This window comes from Pygocentrus nattereri, chromosome 2 (genome assembly GCF_015220715.1).
Source record: "Pygocentrus nattereri isolate fPygNat1 chromosome 2, fPygNat1.pri, whole genome shotgun sequence".
Taxonomy (NCBI): Eukaryota; Metazoa; Chordata; class Actinopteri; order Characiformes; family Serrasalmidae; genus Pygocentrus; species Pygocentrus nattereri.
In genome coordinates, this window is record NC_051212.1 from 28,964,990 (window position 1) to 28,978,376 (window position 13,387).

At 37.4% G+C, this 13,387-nt stretch overlaps 2 protein-coding genes across 11 annotated transcripts in view; one reads left to right on the plus strand and one right to left on the minus strand.

Moving 5' to 3' along the window:
• Nucleotides 1-5,584, plus strand: part of sec24d (SEC24 homolog D, COPII coat complex component) — a 29,259-nt gene extending 23,675 nt beyond the window's left edge. Inside the window, exons 19-23 of the mRNA XM_017713949.2 lie at nucleotides 816-934; nucleotides 1,172-1,351; nucleotides 2,361-2,552; nucleotides 3,020-3,109; nucleotides 4,332-5,584. Coding sequence (XP_017569438.1) covers nucleotides 816-934; nucleotides 1,172-1,351; nucleotides 2,361-2,552; nucleotides 3,020-3,109; nucleotides 4,332-4,472 — 722 coding nt within the window. The 3' untranslated portion in view covers nucleotides 4,473-5,584. The remainder of the gene's footprint in view (nucleotides 1-815; nucleotides 935-1,171; nucleotides 1,352-2,360; nucleotides 2,553-3,019; nucleotides 3,110-4,331) is intronic.
• An 855-nt stretch (nucleotides 5,585-6,439) lies between these two features.
• The window catches only part of kcnip4 (Kv channel interacting protein 4), a 211,250-nt gene continuing 204,302 nt past the window's right edge, over nucleotides 6,440-13,387 (minus strand). For all 10 annotated transcript variants that reach the window (XM_037534748.1, XM_037534747.1, XM_017713955.2 and 7 more), the window contains 5 exons: nucleotides 12,292-12,362; nucleotides 11,600-11,707; nucleotides 11,405-11,509; nucleotides 10,166-10,228; nucleotides 6,440-9,466 (listed from right to left, as the gene is read on the minus strand). In XM_037534748.1, the coding sequence (XP_037390645.1) occupies nucleotides 9,419-9,466; nucleotides 10,166-10,228; nucleotides 11,405-11,509; nucleotides 11,600-11,707; nucleotides 12,292-12,362 (395 nt within the window). In that variant the 3' untranslated portion in view covers nucleotides 6,440-9,418. The remainder of the gene's footprint in view (nucleotides 9,467-10,165; nucleotides 10,229-11,404; nucleotides 11,510-11,599; nucleotides 11,708-12,291; nucleotides 12,363-13,387) is intronic.

Genomic DNA, 13,387 nt, shown 5'->3' on the forward strand with positions numbered 1-13,387 from the left:
AGCACATTGTGTACTAACGTACAATAAAAACTCTTTAAGATAACAGTGCTGTCATTAACTTGTAGGTGAGTTGATTAAGTTTAGGGTGATCACTTTCCTCAGAGGAAGTGTCAACATACCTTTGCACATAAAATGTTTGTTTCCCAGACCCAGATTAAGTCTAAGCCTAAAGATAATTTGTAATGTTAATTCTCCCTTGACACAAAAATTTAGTCCAAGATTATGCTTAATTCCACACCACATATAAGCTCAGTAAGGGTAGAGGCAGTAAAAGTCTTGGACTAAACTGCAGTCAGGGTATATTCACGATGGAAAACTTTTTTTTAGTCCAGCATCAGTCTTACCTACTCTATTATTTAAAAGCTTGTAGCAGATGTTTTCAAAGATATAAATCCGACTTTGTTCTGGATACGTGTACAAAATGATAGTAATGTAATGTCAATATGCTAGATGCAAACTGATTTCAAATGATTAGTAGAAAGCTATAAATAAAGAAGGAGAAATAAATGTGTTCATGATAATGGACAGTGCCGTAGGTGATTCTGAGATGACTGTATAGCATCAAAAAGGAAGTATACATCTGACTTCAGCATGTAAAAAGTGGTGATAAGGCTCATTGTATATGTTTTTGTCATTGTCCAAGTTCTTATTGCATGTAGAGTAACGAAAAATATTTACCAAGTTATTCCAGCTTTCTGAACATTAGTTTATGTGCGGAAAAATTACCATAGGCGGAAATTACACTGTTATGAGAATTGTCGTTTAAAACCTGTTTATATAGTTCTAATTATAACTGTTTGTCTTTGGTCTTCCAGCATACCATGCAATTCTAAACCAGCCTGTGAAGACAGTGAGGGAGATTCTGGTTAAGCAAACAGCTCACATGTTGGCCTGCTACAGGAAGCACTGTGCCAGCCCCTCTGCAGCCAGTCAGGTCTGACAAATATAACACACAGCCATTCTCAGAGAAAAGAGAAATGGTTACAGCATGATAAATGCACTGTTAGAGAATATAAAGATTATAGAGATCATAGAAAGATTATATAAAGATGGTAGAGATGCTTGCAGTTCTGTACAAACTAATATATTCAGTGTTATCTCTTCCATTAGTGTAAGTTCAGATCAGAGTTTACTTACTAACTGACACTTTTTCTCCTGTTCTTGTCTGTAGCTGATCCTGCCTGATGCTATGAAGGTGTTCCCAGTGTACATGAACAGCCTGATGAAGACTCCAGTGCTGGTGGGCAGTGCAGAGCTCTCTACAGATGAAAGAAACTTCCACAGACTCAGTGTCATGTCTACGGGAGTGGAGGAGAGCCAGATCCTCCTTTACCCGCGTCTCATTCCCCTGGTGAGAGCAAATTCTCATTTTGTGTATTTGATGGCAGTACCTGAAAACAATACATAAGCACAGTGGACAGTGACCAATTTAACAGAAAGATGGGTCATGCAATCGTGCAGTTTATTTTTGAAGGAACTAGGCTTTATATGTCTCTGCCTTAAGGAATCTCCAAAGTTACTATTTCAAGATATATTTCCTTATTTTTCTACCTACCTGCTGTATCAGTCTCATACTGATGATTACCACAGGTAGTGACTGTGATGCATTTCTCTATACTTAGAAAAATAATAGTTCTGACCAGCCAATCTCCAATGTCTCTCTTGTTGCACACATTCTACCTCTGTGTGATATGAGTGATGGGGCAGCATATCTGCCACAGCTCTCACACATAGCATGTACACTGCAAAGCGGTCTGGCAAGAGCTTGATGCATTTGTTTACTCTCTGCAGTGTCTTACTTGTGATTGGATGGTTGTTTTAAGCCTGGTAGATCCTACTGTGAAATAATAACGTTATTGCTGTGATGATCTACAATACCTCCTTTAACCAGTCACAGCTATGCTGTTATTTGTGGTAACATAAAGCCTTGAGTTTTCTACTGCTTGAACTATATAATGCTAATTTGAAACTACAATGATCGCAGTCAGACAATACAGGTCTTAGGATGAGACAGACTTATGAAGTTTATTCAGATTTTTAATTCAGTATTCAAGCCATTCCACTTTTATTCACTTTCCCTAAAGTGTTCTGCTATCCACGGTGATCAGGCAGGATCGTGTGAAAAATCTAGTGTCACCCATACACTGATAACAGTTCACCTTTCCTCTGAAAAGAACAAATGCTACAGATTATTAACTGAATAATTACATATTAAAATAGGTGTTTTAAGTTAAAGAACTGTGTTTTTGCAGGCAAGTGTGCTGAAATGATTGAAATGATAACTGGACTATTGCTTTAATCAGTATTATTTGAGGGTGTTTGTTCACAGTGTTCTTGTTGCTTTTTTTTTTTTTTTTAAGCACTCCATGGATGTAGTGAATGAGGCAGTGCCGGCTGCAGTGCGCTGCTCTGAGGAGCGTCTGAGTGAGACCGGTGTGTTCCTGCTGGATAATGGCCAGAATCTGTTCCTGTGGCTGGGCCAGGCCTGCCCCCCTGACCTCATCCAGAGTCTCTTTAATGTGCCATCCTTGGCCCACCTCAGCCCTGACATGGTATACAGAATCACAATCAGTTGCTCAGGGAAAATTTGGTTAACCCCATAAACTGCAGGCTAATTATTTAGTTAGTTAAGGTAACTATTGTACAAACAAAGGTGTGCAGCTGTGAGAGTAAGGAATAGACATGTGGACCTGGTGACCGGTCCCCAGAGTTTAAGGAGTTAAAGAATAATTGCCTTAGGGTTTCCTAAATCATGCTAAGACAATGGGTCTGCCTTTGAAAGAGTAACCACTGACTTTTTAAGAAGTCAAAGATTAACGCCGCTATGGCCCCAACTTACCTTTAGTGTTTTTACAATGTTATTATATTACATTATTGACTGTATGTAGCTGTATGTATGTATATATTATATATACAGTATGTACAGTCAATAATGTAATATAATAATTTTTTTTTGTTATTTGTCTAACATCTCAAAAGAGGACCTGGTGATCACTGAACGATTGTAATGTTATTGCAGACTTCATTGCCAGAGCTGGATAATGCCCAGTCTAAGAAGCTCCGCTCCATCATCTGTGCCATCTCCCAGCAGAGGCCCCACTCCATGAAGGTACAGCACTGTTTTTATTCAGTTTGTACATGTTTATCATGTACATGTTACTACAAGATCTAAGTGATAAATAACTGCAATTTTGTGAGAAATAAAGATCAAAATCTTAAAAATGTTTATAAAGGTAAATGTTTATGGGGTCAACAAAGCAAAGATGCATTGTAATTGTTTTGCATTTTTATTTAGCCCCACAGGCTAAATCAGGCCTGCTACACAATCCTGTCTGGCCCACAAAAGTATTAGAATTTTCTATTAATATTAGCCTGTTTCACAAAGAGCTGCACTACACTATCCAGCATGCACTGCAACGTAATGTGCATTCTGATTCCCAGTAACAGTTTACGGGACAGCAGTTACACCTCAGTTCTACACAGTTCTACACAGTTCCACACCAGTCGTATTGCCAAAATGCAATAAGTCTAAACGAACATGCAGCAAAGAAAAGATGCCCAGAGACTAGTTTAAGCTAATAGGTAGGTTTAAAAGACTGAGCTCCTGTGGACATGTACATTTTGAATATTTGAAGGTCTGCTACAAATGTCTGTTTTACTGTTAAGGGTTTTTTGTATATTGTAAATAAACAGTGGCCAGTTTGGGTTACAGTGCAACATTAATTAAAACTTAAATAACTTTTTTCTCAGACCCTCAGATTTGATTAGATTTCTTAATATGGCCCTTTTACTGGTTGAGTTTGACACCCCTGCTCTAGGGCCATAACTGGCTGCTTCAGTGATTCACAAAACATTTCAGACACCATGTCATATCATCAGAGTGTAGTAACATGTAGAAACACCTTAGCATCGACTGCCTTAGGATGTCCTGTCCTTCTTGTACACCGCTAAACCAGGAAGGCTGTTAGCTGCTCACAAAACGGTACTAGCTCAGGGGTGCACAATTCCAGTCCTGGAAGGCTGGTGTCCACCACTGTTCGATGACTTGCTTGCTTAAACACACCTGATTAAACTCATTTGTTCATTGACAGATTTAGTAGGAGTATTTGAATAGAGGGAACTACCAAACTGTGCTGGACACTGGTACGTCAGGACCAAAATTGTGCACCCCTGTCATGGCTTGAGTGTCTTATAAAACCTTAGGATGACTATTACAACCTCCCATCCAACTTCGGTACCAGTTCCAGAAGTCTTTGGGTCTACATGCAGGTCATAGTTGTGCCTGATCTCAGATCTGCAACAGTAGGTGTTTAACTGTCTTCTGTTTGCAGATGGTAATTGTGAAGCAGAAAGACAAGCCAGAGATGCTGTTCCGCCAACATCTAGTGGAGGATAAAGGTCTACATGGAGGAGCATCATACATTGACTTCCTATGTTATGTCCATCGTGAGATCAGGCAGCTCCTCACCTAATACAGATACACACACACAGTTTTACAGAGGAAATATGTCTAAGACAGCACACATCTTGAACTTGAGCTGCCTTTGATGATGGTACTACACCTTCAGGACTTTACGTACATGTGCTTCTTTTGTCAATTTCAATAGAATTCCTGTTTGGAAAAAAATCATTCCAGTCTTTGCTTGATTATATGTACTAGTATGTATTAGGGTTAAGCTTTTTCAGATAGCATAGGAAAACAGAGGGTTCCCAGATGACCCAAATTCCTGAAATATTATATACCCTGTTTATTTTATCAACAGGATAATGAAACATGACATTACATGGCTACAAATCATTCACAATGTCTATTTTAAAAAAATACTTAAGTCAAGTAAAAGGCCCTTTTTCATTAACAAGTAAAACATGCTGTGTCTATTAAATTAATAGATGGCAACTTTGAATAGTATTAGAATAGTTAGATCCAGTAAAACAAATCAATTACCTTAAATTCATTGATTCTATAAAAACAAACATAATACATATTAATTCATCAAACTAAGGAAAACCATTACATGCTTAACTTTATGTACGCTCCATTGTCAACACTTATCTTGACTTTGTCTTCATTATAGTGCCATTCATTTTGCAATTTTGTACATCAAACATATATTTTGTGCATTCAGCCACCTTACAATAGTGTATAATCTAAAAACCATGAAATAACAGTATAAAGCATATCTTGTACAAGTTTTTTCCATGCTTATGGAACATGTCCGTGTTAGTTATATGGAATTCAAGCTGGTCAGAAAAGTTTCATATTAAAATCTGCCTTAATTTTTATTTTTTTTAATGGTTTTCTCTAGATGTTTACTGTATATTTTATTACAACTGGAGATGTATTTGAAAGACTATGGTTTGTATGCAAACATGCCTCAGGTAACCCATGTACTTAACCTTTGTAGAGCATAGGTAGACTTGTACATGTACCATGTACCTGCTTATAGTAGTGTAAAACTAGAGGGATGTGTTATTTTTGATTTGGGAAAGGCGGATTCTTTTGTTGAGACAAGGATGCCATGTCATACATTTCAGTTTAAAGCTTTTACAAAATATTGGAATAAAAGTGTAGTCTTCATTGGAATGGTGTTTGTGTGAGTTTTTTAAAACCTCCATGAAATAAAAATGAACTTGAATGGCAACAAACCATGCATAGCCTTTCAAAGACTCCACAATGCTGGAAATAGAAACTAGGTAGCGTTTAAGAAGACTTTATGAAAACTCTGCATCTTTCAGGCTATACTCTATGGCCAAATGCATGTGGACACCTGACCATCACACCTATACGAGTTAGTTGGACATCCTTTTCCATGGCTATTAATATGGAGTTGGCCCCACTTTGAAGCAATAACAGCCTTCACTCTTTTGAGAAGGCCATCAACAAGATTTGAGTCTGTGGGAATGCGTGTCCATCAAGTGAAAACAGCATTAGAGAGGTCAGGTACAGATGTTGAATGTAGGCCTGGCTTGCAATTTCTGTTCCAATTCATCCCAAGGTGATAAGTGGACTTGAGGTCAGGGCTCTGTGTGGGTCACTGAATTTTGTTCCACATCAAACTGGTCAAACCAGGTCACTAGGGACCTTCCTTTGTGCAAAGGGGGACAGTCATGCTAGAAAAGGAAAGGGCCTTCCCCAAACCGCTGCCACGAAGTTGAAAGCATATGAAACCTCTTTGTATGCTGTAGAATTAACAGTGCTCTTCACTGAAACTATGGGACCGAGCCTAAACACTGGAAAACAACCCCAGGCCATCATTCAAAATCAAATCACTTCACCTTTGGCTATATGCATTTCTGTAGGTAGTACACTTACAGTTTTTATCCAGTAATCATGAGAGTCCAGATTTCATTATAAAACACATTCGGCATGACTGAACACTAAAGGACAGAAAATAGATTTGTTTTAGTTTCTCTGGCAGACAAAACACAAGCAAGCATGTACATTCGGAGCCGTTTATTGAATCTATGCCACAAAATGCCTCTATGTCCTCTAGTACCATAGGGACATGTGATATGCACAGAGTACTAGGATCAGCTGCATTCAATACTACCCACCACCAAGGGCCATTCACTAGAGCAAGCTTCGTTCATAAAACATGCAGCTGCCAGTCTTTCACACAGCATCCCTACTAGATTTTCCACATTCAGTATCTCAATGCAGAATCTCTACAGCAAGTGTGCTATGACATCATGTTTCCAAAGGCAGTCGGAAGAATGCTACAAAAAAGACAGATTAAACACAAATATGCACAAAAGTCAAAACCTTAATAAGCTTGCTATTTGTTAAGTTGCAAGACCCTTGGTTTATAGTTCATTTTAAAGGAGGGGGCCTTTAACTTTGGTACAACTTGCACTTATAGCAAGTGTCCCATAGGTGGCACCATGTCAATATGAACATGCCATCTGAAGTCAACATTGTGGAGTTTCAATTTACTTGAATAACAGGGTTTAAAATTCTTGTGTGCAGTTTTTACCCTCAGAAAACCATAATTAAAATGACAGAGCTGCTAATCATATCATTGAAACTCTTCACTGTTCACATGAAAAAAGATGTTATCTATAGTTTAAGAAAATATGACAAAAGAGCAGCTTAATTTCAATTACACACGTGATCAGTCGATAAACACACATGGCAAAACAACCATTCAAGTGACTATTACAACAAACAGCGATTTTATGCAAAAGAAGTATCTCAGAAAACCAGCGTACACCATAAAATAACGCTGCTGGTGGTAAGAGTAGTACATAGCTGTTGGAAATGTTGCCTTTGGACTTAGTGCTGGGTTGACAAGTGCTTTTGGATGCAACTGGGTGACGGAAAGCATACATCTGCTACTCAGCATGCTTACTGCTCAGTCTGTGCTGCAGCCAATCACAGCCCTATGTCTTTGATTTAGACAGTGGAAGTTAATCAGTCCTAATGCCGGAAAACAGGAGGAATGAGAGAGAGATACAGGGAGAGAAAAAAAGGATGAGTCTGCCTTGGAACGACATAAAAGGAAGACATGAAAGGAAGCTCCAAACTTGTAGCTTGTAGAAAAAAAAAAGCCATGAAATGTTCACTGGCTAGAAATATATCTACAAAAATAATGATGTGCTTTAATTCGGTCCAAACAACCTGAAATTAACATCAAAGCAAAGCACTTTTCAAAACAATTAGAGCATTTTGCTGAATTTGCACCTATCCCTGACAGGGACACACACACCAGCACCTCTCCTGTGACTTGTGTATAATGTAGATAATGTAGGTTTCTAGCAGACACACAAAAACTGATAAAGTCTTTATCACAACAAAGTCAAACCAAATACTGTAAAGCTAAGTAAACAGTGCTCCATTTCTTGGTACAATGTTAGAATCCTAGTAAATGTAAGTTGCTCTGAGAACAGCAACACGATGCCTGAAAACTGTAAACATGATAATAGCATGTGATCTTCTGAGAGGACTTTACATATAAACCCATAAGCAGCATTATACTGACAGTATTATTCCTATAATAAACCTACACTACAACAATGTGTGCTTCTATCTGCTAGCTTTCAAACTCAACATATGAAAACAAACCTGGAATCTATTATTTCATATATATATTTATTATATTTGTTCTGGTTGGCAAATAATCATGAACAAAGTTGAAAAACAGTAGATATCTATATTAAATACATATTTAAAATGATACAGTATCTCTTTTCCATACTCTGGATGTGTCTTTTGGACCTTTTGTGGCTTGGAACTCCAGCTATAAGAACATTCTGGAATGTTTCTGTAGAAATTGAACAATATCGCTTGCATAAGAGAAAGTTCACACGGACAAAAAGTAAAATACAAACAGAAATCAGGGCCAAAGGGCAAAAAAATGAACTCATTCATTATAATGCTTTGAAATGCTTTATCATTCATAGTTAAAGGATGGTCAGCTTCGGTAATGACACCCTAAATCTGTTTCCTCATGCACTGCGTGTACAAAAACATGCTATGTTCAGTAAAGGGTTAAAACGGCTGAGGATAATACACCTACACTGACCTCAACAGGTTGTCTCAGCTTTCTCATAAGATTAAGAGCAGAAATAAATTACTTCTGTTTACTATCTTCATTAAAAATGTCAACGTGTGCAATCTAATCATAGAAAGAGTAGGCAACTATTTTAAGCAAGTCCAAAAAACAACGCTCATATCAAATGTTAACACTAAAACTTGGAAATGGAACATGGCTTGGAGATTAAAAGGCCCATATCAAGGAAAGACTTGCTCTCGTCCAAACTAAGCTGCAAAAAACATGGTCCATTTGAAATTCTTTGTTTTTGTGATGTCATGGAAAACTAATGCACTTACATGCATCTGCCTTCAGCCTACAGCAGTTTAGCTCCTCCCATTGATTTTGAAGGTATAAGGAATGTTTCAGCCAGTACTGCTTTTTGAGGGCAGCCAATCAGAACAGAGGTTATTTGCATGTTAGGCTTAAAGGCACAGTAACAAAAACAGCCTGTTTAATTCTAAAAGATAGTTTGAAAATGGTCATCTAAAATTGAATGATGACATTTTTACTACATAAAGCCACACAAACACCAAGTTGACCACCTAGGAAAAAAAAAGTAAACAGTAAACAAATTTGGGATATGGGCCCTTTAAAAGTACTCCTTTCCCAAATGCCCTCTTATTTGACAAGTGAGGGGGTGTGCAATGTACCGTTTGCACAGAATCCTTCAAATTAATAACTGCTGGGGGAACGAACCTTAATTCTTTAATACTTTAATTACAAACGCTGTAATGAGAGCAAGTGGAATGAAGTTTGAGTGAGAGAGATGGTGTTTTATGGATTGTGTGACTTCCATTCAGATAGATTTGTCTTGATGAGGAAATCAGCAGAAAGGTCCCAGTCAGCGCTGACCAGCCACCAGAGACATTTTGTCCATTCAGGTATTAAATGACATTTTCAAAAAGCTGCATCGATCTCATGATGTTCTCGTCCTGCGGAGGATAGATAAGCACAGGTGAGACATTTCACACTCAATGCCACGAGAGACGATGGCTTCATAAAAACAACAGGACATAACATTTTAATAAGGCAACTCACAAGCCTGGAGCCACTCATTATAGGGAGATTTTTTTTCCCTGTGAAGGCTTCTAGCTGCTAGCTTCCAAATCCAACTCCAACAATCAAAACAAACTGGAATCTATGATTTCATATATGTGTATTAGGGGTGCACTGACCATTAAGTTTTATGGCCGATTTCTTCACAGCCTAGTTGGCAGATGCTGATTTTTTTGGCCGATTTTGGGTAAATGAACACATGAAGCACATTTATGGTACTTTTTAATAGCCAAAGTCATTACGTAAATAAGATTATTGGACCATTACTGGACCAAAGTAGCACAAAGAGTTATGCATACTTATGCTGTAATATTACATTTGGAGCAGCAGTATTCAAATGCAGCACAAGTGCACCCACCTGCCTATCAGCATTTATATCATGAAATGGCAACACAGATCAAATAATACTGACAATGCTGATTACTCTTACATAGGTAAGACAATACCATGCAAAGATTTCATACTACTACTACTGAAATTTCATTTTTTATACAAATATATATTTGATAATGAACTGTAACTAAAAACAGAGGAAACTTCATGCACAGTATTTGTATAATTTTAATAAGTCTTACATTTTGGCAGCAGTCTATAAATTCATCTATGGTGACCACTCCATCCTTATTTTTGTCCATTTTCTGTTATAAAGACACAGAAAACAAAAGACAATTTCATCATTACCACTGCTGCTCTGTCTGCACAGGGCTCCCTCCCCCGAACCTCTACACAAGATGCTCTTTAACAACCCTGACACACACAGATGCAGCAGTATGTGAACACCACAGTGATTCACCAGAGAAGTGAAGAGTCTTCCTCTCATAAAAATGACCATTTTTACAGTACGTTTAGAGAAAAATCTGCCTGAACTCAGGATACTGATTACAGAATCTATTTCTTAAGCTCTGTTTGAGCTGAATGAATGTTACCTTGAGAAATGCTTTAACCTGAGCAATTATTAAGAGATGCACGATTTTAATCCAGTACAAATCAATATATATTATATATAGATCTTTTATATGCTAAGTTGATATGATAATGTTAGTACATAGACAACAGTGGTTAAAAAAAAAAAAAAAGTTTTTAATTTGGGGATTATTTTAGGTTACCACACCCTGCATGTACCTCTAAACCACATGTCAGGCTCCAGACCCTGTGGGACAAAACACTGGAGACTTCAGCGCACTGCCTCATTAAACACACCTGATTCAACTAATCAGCAAGGCCTTTATGAACTGAATTCAGAGTGTTAAATGAGGGAAAATGCTAATATCTGCAGCACTGGAAAGACCCCAGAACAAAGAATTCCACGTCAAACTACTCTCAATGATTTTTACATCTTAACCATTAAATTATGCAGAATAAAAAAAAAGGTAAAACTGGAATTCCCCTTGAAGTTCAGAACAGCACTACTGTGATCTACAGCATATTTGTTGATGGCCTAATTAAAATGAGCATTCTTTGGATGAGCTTAATGCTGTTCTTATGTAACATTAATTGGATGTTAGTTTTGGGTATTTGTTTGGACCCCTGTAACTGTAATCTTAATGTGAATGTGAACATCCAGGCCATGAGGCTTTCTGCATATAAAACAGGCAGTCAAAACCCTTACAAATTACATTACCAGAGCTCCTCTGGCAAAACTAATGCAGCACCAATTGTCTCAATAATAATAATGTATGTTATAGGAATGTTGGGCCATTTCTATTGATCCATTCATCACGAAACACAACGTAAAGAGCACCTTCTTTTTATTAAAATCAAAACAAAAATGCAACAATGCAGCCATTCCAAGTATTCTTAAAAAGTCGTCTTACCTGGAAAAATATCTCCACATGTTGTCTTGGAGTTTCCTCTTTAAGAATAGGATATGTGCATTTGCCCATCATGTTGTAGATGGCTTTCATGATGTCCAACATCTCCTGTATGACAGAAATCAGGAAGGATTGCTTATCCATGTTAAAATGGGAGTGAAAAACTCATCATTTTTTCTGCTTTAGAACTGATGGTACCTCTTTTGTTATATATCCATCTTTGTTAATATCATACAGGTTAAAGGCCCAGTTAAGTTTTTCCTGGACTGTCCCTCGGAGGAGAATGGACAGACCCGTTACAAAATCCTGAAATCACATCAAGCACAAGGACAGTCAGAATGATTCAAACCTCTCTTCAGTTATAGAAAGAAAAGGACATAATTCACCCTGTTGTGATTCACACATCAAACTACAAAAGGATCTCTTACACTGCATATCCTACATAGGATTGTGAAATTACCAGCAGACCTGAGGACAACTATAAAGCAGAACCAGACAAGAATCTAGCTGATAATTAAAGCATAAATCCAACTTTCATTTATTAAAAATGATAATGGCGATATTCTCATTTTCTTTAATTGCCAACATGCTGTAGGCCAAGCAATGCTAATTAATAAATAAAGCTTAAGAATCTACAATGGCTGTGTGGAGAACAGGACACTTCCAGCAGCACCCAGGCTGGAGAGTATGTTTTCATGTGGTGCTGTAACACATTTTATGGTTTTCTTTGGTGGGGGTAGGGGGCTAGAATAAAAGTGCACCCAAGAAATATGGAGCAGAAATATAAAGTTGGGCAGTTGTTCACAGAGCCAGCTTTTTGAAAAATGTGATCACTTTGAATTTGGGTACTCTGCATATGTTAGAAATAAAGTAAAGTAAGTGTTACTTACTTCAAAACTCACTGAGCCGTCGTGGTCTGTGTCGAATGCATTGAACAGAAAGTGTGCATATGTGGACGCATCTGAAGCAGTAATCAAAACAAGCTTCGTATTATTTTAGTAAAAGCAATATCACTCACAGTACATTGTTGCCTGTATTACATTTGTGTTATTAGTGGTGGGTAACATTTTGTCTATAGTGGTACACTGCTATTCAAGTGAATAATATTGCAGTTATTAATCAGTACTGCTGAAACTAATACTCCGTATATCCCATTTACTGTGTGTTTCATTTTGTTTTAAAAGACCAGTTTAAAATACATAAAAACTAAACAAGTAGTAAGTTTTCTTTATGGAAATGTGCTTTTTGTTCAGTTAATGTTTACAATATTGTGTAAGCTCGCCTCGGGTGTCATTTCTGGTATCAGAAGAAAACATTTCAACCAAAACAACTTGTAGCCCTATTGTGACGGGATTAAATTAAATGAGGCCCTTGTAATTTCCTCTTTTACAGGTGCTAGTCAGTGCATTTACTGCCATGCGGACCAGCCATGTTGGTACATCTACATACTTCACCTACCTTAGCAGTATTCAGCCAAATATCAGTTACATACAGACACACATATCTGCATTGTTCAGGTAGATGCCACATTACATTAGGAAAAAATATCTGCTTGTACTCACTCTATCAGAGACTATTTATTTATTACACTAATGAATCTTGTGGTCATTTTGCCTATACTAAGCTCTGATCTCACAATACTGGCACACATTTGAAAGTTATTAATATGCATATTTTCTCACATAATCTGCTGTGCCCATGTAAATATTCTTCCGTGCTTCTGAAAGAGGCCTTGTTTCATTTGAAGAAGAGAAATAGAAAACAGTTTTCCAATTCAATTTTTTCCATTGTAAGAAAATGCCTGTAGCCTAATGCAATATTGTTCCTTTTATTTTGCATTTAGTACAACTCCAGTAAGCACTGGTGTGTGTTTTTGCTATCATTCATCAAACAGAATAATGGTTCATTTGGAGTTATGCAACAGTGAGGTAATATCTTCCAGGCTATTAGGATAGTCCAAATGGCAGTCAGCAGAAACAGAAGGAG